We start from the raw sequence: 5,197 nt of genomic DNA on the forward strand, positions 1-5,197 counted from the left end.
TACACATTCTTTATGTTGGTAACATTTTAATCATGATATCTTTTCAGCAGCAGCAGCAGAATAGTTTAGTATTTCAAAATCACACCTTGAAAATGAAGGAGGGCGTCAGTGAGCAGCTACAATGCATTAGACCACGAGTCTGGTTTTTAACAAAAGAAAGACAGAGGGATGGAAACAGATCATCCACAAACAGATGCTCTTGCAAACTCTAATTTCAGCCAGCACGTTGTTGTAATGGTATTTATTGTGCCTCTGTTTTGTGTGCTCCGAGCACCGGTACCATTAAAAAAAGACAAGTCCAGCTTGCTTCAGCACGTCAACAGTACGTGGAGCCAAACCTCTTGAGCTGAGTGTGGACGGGTCTCCTCATCTGGCTGGGTGCTGATCATCCTTAGGAAAGAATACAGTCCTGACTGTGCCTTTATATATATACTCATATATTTGACTGTTTTATGAGAAAAACACGTTACTGCTTCTTATTAAGGAAATATAATAATTAACTCGAAAATAACAATAACGTTGAGCAGACTTTAGTGTTTTTACAGTTTGTGTCGTGGTTTAAGCACTTTACAAATATTTCACGTATTTTCTCGCTCTTCACTGAACCCATTCTGTCGTTTTCTCATATAAAAAAGACAACACATCATGGAATACTACACAACTTGTATACAACTTGACGAGAGTGGAGTGTGATGTTCTGTACTGAGTTTACATGTGTCTATTAACATATATAATATGTGGTTGAAACCATAAGCTGTTTGAGTCCTGTTGTCAGTCCACCCTCCGCTCTTCCTCCCTGCATTTCATGGGGATGAAGTGAGATGCTATGTGCTTCCTCCTCGTCTTCTTCCCCCGCATCGGCTTTCCCTTCTGAGACAGAGCTATGAACATTTCTTTGCCGTTTTTTGTCCACTTTGACGAGGAGTAAGCGTTGAAGTAGTTTTCTAGGAAGACCTCCTTGAAGTTGCACTTGTCATTGTAGGTTTCCTGTCAGTGAAAGATATAAAAGCTTTAGTAATAATACAATCTGCAGCATTTGTCTTTATTGTCATCATTGCTTGGTCTGGTGCTAATGTTTTATTCCACTACTGCGTTGATCACTTCTGACATTAAGGTTGTGTTTTCAACCCCCTGTGCATTTGTGTGTTGGGTTGTTATTGGACAGATTTCTACAAAACTTGATGGAAGGATGCAGGAAGGAACTCGTTAAATCTAGAGAGATCTATATGAGAAAAACCAGGCACGTGTATATCGCTAATAAGGTGAAATGTGGCGGTAATCCGGATAATGATTGAGATTTTTGTGACTTGAAATACATATTTTTCGGTGAGGTGACCTTTTTTCAGCACAACTACAACAGAGAAAATATGTTTTGCATGCGTTTAATGTGAAGAGTTTAGGTATGTATCTAATCTCAATATGCAATATGGTGATAAAGTGGCCTTAGCGTAGGTATGTGCTCCTTCTACTTGACTGTGTTGTGTATGGTTCTTCTGACTGAGGTCAGACGTTACCTCGCCTTGCAGCACTCCAGCCTTGGTCATACAAATATAGAGCTGACTCTTCACACCTTTGATGGCCAGGACGCCCCCTTCGGACACGGTCCTGATCTCCAGGATACCTGCCAGACAGTCAGGAGAGTGAGACGTATTACAGAGCAGATAAGACCTCTCATCAACATCCAGGGCTCAACATTCATCATCATTAACAAGCGGGGATGGAAGTTCCTGTGGTTAATCAGGCTGTGGCCTCTCTGGCTTTATTCAAGCTTTCGTTAACTGGCCTGGGTGGCCGTTACACAAACCACAACCTATGGTCGTGGCACATATGGGAGACAGATTAGGCCTCGCTCTCCTGGGATTGAGAAAACTACCTCCTTGCATGAGCTTTGCACGCTACACTTAAAGTCTGCTCTTCAAATACGTGGGAGAGTAGAAACACTTATGCTCAATTTTGGTTTCGTGACTATCTACCAGGAGGCTATACAGGGAATTAGGTTTATACAAGACAAGAGTTTCCTTCTCAAGAGTAGAAAGGTCAGAGATTCACCACATTTGCGATGGTGTGTTGCTTCCCTTGAAACTATCGGAGCTAATGATGAAATTTACATACAGATAAACAGATTACTGATCATTAGTCCACGAGTCACATACATCTAATGAAATTCATGTCTCACCCTAGAAAAGGCTCTTAGATATGCAATTTACTGTTCAATCATAAAACTTCTTGACCTGCAAAACCTGTAATCGCAGGGCTTCAGAGTGTAACACAGAAATATTCAGCGTAAGGTTCCAAGTCACAGACTTATAAATAACAACTCGAACCTCGCTGTTAATTTTTACACATCGCAGAGGTTCCTCGGCTTGGCAGGCGGAGATAAAAGGGGGAGAGACTATTAGAGCTTTTCAGACTGACATTGAGCATGCTGCATTTGAGCATCTGCTAGATCACAAACAGATGGCACTCTCCCAATCTTGGAATGTTGTTTGTGCTGTGCTTGCACTTGATATTTGACTTAATATCGCCATCCGTATACGAGGATTTGAAGTGAACTTAAAATTAATACATCTAAACCCCCCATCCCCCCCTTCTCATATAGTAAAATTTGGATTCATCGCATGTCCCAAGCTGGGATTTCATTATAGCTTTGTCTCTTTTAGCACTTAGGCTTTGCTATTCCTATAGTATTTCATGTAGCAGCTACATTTGTTTGGTCTGCTGTGGGAAGATGGAAACACATTTCAACTGTTAACATCGTGGACGGTCTCCAGCTTTCCTCAGCTTGAACAGATTTGTCGTCACTCGCTGGTCCAGCCCCCGGACGAGCGAACTAGCGTGGGGGTAATCCCCGGTTCTGCTTTTTCTTGAACAGAGTTAGATTCCGGTGTGTTTACATTACAGGGACATAACAGACAGACGTCCAGGAGTGAGGCTCCATCGTGCAATTTGAGATGAACGTCGGCTGCTTCGTGCTAATTGGCTCACAGAGGTGACATGTGACAAGATGTGATGTCTAATAAATTCATTTCAATCATTCATTTTCACTTTTTCTTCAAATGCAAATCTTATTTTAAATAACGAACATACGAAATATGAAATGTTCTGTCTCTCTGTTATTTGAATTTGGCTTCACCTGACACCAGGTCTGTTAAACACGGACCTGAGCCACAGTGGAAAATCCCTCTCTCTAACTTTTAGTATTAAAGAGTCTCTGATTTCCAGTTAACATGACTTCAAACCAGTTTGATCATCTGCTCTTTGTTGTGGTTTCATACAACTTTTAGTGATACTTTATTATCTTAAGATGTTGAATATGAATATATGTTGTTTCATTAGTTTGTAAGTAAGTAAATCTAAGTTATCTTATACTTAACATGGGTTTGTATCCCTTTAAAGATTTTATGAATAAAAGAATTTATGTTTTTATGCCAAAACAGCCCGATTCAATATAATAAAGTTAGTAAAAACTTGTTTTGTGCTGCGAGGGATGAGCTCAAATTAAGTCTTTATTCTTGCAGTGAAATTAATGAACAACAAGTTTCTCATTATACTTTCTTTTTCTTGATTTGCTGTCTCATCATGCAATCACCTTTTCATGACTCCCCTGCTCACTCCACCCAAAAAGCACCAATCACTGATTTATTACACATATATCGGCCCCACGTTGGTTTCTTCAAAGGATCGCTGCTTTAGTTTCCGTGAGGATTGAGCGTGCGATTGTCAGCCGCATAAGTGGGTGTATCAATATTTCTGTCTTTGATTGCCAGTTGTTGCACAAGCCTCTTTTCCATGAGGCATCTCTCGCTCTCTCTGTCAAGCCAACATTCCAGCCGCAGCCGTACTGTCAGACCAGAGGAAATGATAACTACGTAAAACATCCTCGCAATCACAGAGACTTCCAGTGGCATCTAAAGAAAATGCTCTGAAGTGAACATTTTAACAACATATAGAGTTAAAACATACTTAACCTGGCACATGAATAAAATGAACCATTTGGTAGTAAACCAGGATGTATTATTTAACAGTTTTTACAGTGCCATGTGAGACGTCACAAACCAGGTGGTGAGAATTTCTTTTTAATATTTTTCTCAATCTCGACACTGGAGGTTTACGGGAAAGTAAATGGAGCTGAACCAACGTGAGTGTGCCAGTGTGAGTCCGAGGTCACGGAGCCCTGGGACCAGTCAGGTTTCCACCATCCTGAGGTTCACTCCATCACAGCCTGTGTTTACATCGTGTTATGGTTTAAAAAGCCAAAAACCCCACCTGCTTCATTTTACCTCTGGCACTTTGGCTGCTCTAACTCAGACACTTCGCCCATTAACACTGTGATTACACTGTGGAGGACTGTGGACAATAACACCTCCCACGTGCTTCTGTCACCCTGACAGGCCAAAGGTTTTTTTTTTACTGGTTCAGTGGAAAGATTTCACAGCTCAACTCAGCGAAGCACAACTAACAACACCTCAAACTCCTATGGGAAACGACACAATTAGACAATAAGAGCAATCCTTACTGTTGCAGTCGGTGGCATCTTGAGTCCCAGTGATGTTGCCTCTGTCGTCGATTTTCAGGAACCACTGTGTGCGGCTGAACAGCTGACGGATGCGCACGTCTCCTCCCTCCATGTAGTCGTAGTTCCTGGTGTGGCGCTCGTGTTTGGAGCAGTTCATGATGGCAGCAAGTTGCTCTGGAGTGCAGTCACTGTAGACCACACGCACGCTGCCCAACAGGAAGATGGCATGCAAGTACAGTCCCGAGAACGGATTTTGAAGGTTCCATGTCAGCATCCATTTGCGCATTATAATACAATGCAGTGGGGATCAATGAACAACATACTGAAATGCGTGCTAGAGATCTGTGCACTGTCCCTCAGCCCAGCGAGCCCAGGTGTGTGACCCCGGTGTTGTGACCTCCGGGTCCCTGTGTCCGCAGCGCCCCTGGTCCTGCTCCTGCTGGGAGCGTGAGACTATGATGGTGGGGGGGACTCTGTGAAGGTGGTCGATGGAAGCTGGAGAGCGGTCTGAAGAGGAAGAGGAAGACGATGGGGGACTGTGAGACGGTGCTTAGTCCTCAGTGACGGTGCCTGTTGCCTGCTCCATCCTCTTGAGACCATAGTCCGACAAGGGACGTCATAATCCAGCTCAGGAAAAAATTACACAGAATATCACTGTAAAAAGAAAAAACACAGACACAG

The 5,197-nt window shown here is 42.7% G+C and overlaps 1 protein-coding gene across 1 annotated transcript; it reads right to left on the bottom strand.

Moving 5' to 3' along the window:
• Positions 1–771: 771 nt before the first annotated feature.
• On the bottom strand, positions 772–4,802 carry fgf7 (fibroblast growth factor 7). The gene is made up of 3 exons (XM_061068831.1): positions 4,517–4,802; positions 1,515–1,621; positions 772–987 (listed from the first exon to the last, which is right to left on the bottom strand). The coding sequence occupies exons 1-3, from the start codon at positions 4,800–4,802 to the stop codon at positions 772–774; spliced, it is 609 nt and encodes a 202-aa protein (XP_060924814.1).
• Positions 4,803–5,197: the final 395 nt, after the last annotated feature.

Source organism: Limanda limanda, chromosome 3, assembly GCF_963576545.1.
Source record: "Limanda limanda chromosome 3, fLimLim1.1, whole genome shotgun sequence".
Lineage (NCBI taxonomy): Eukaryota > Metazoa > Chordata > Actinopteri > Pleuronectiformes > Pleuronectidae > Limanda > Limanda limanda.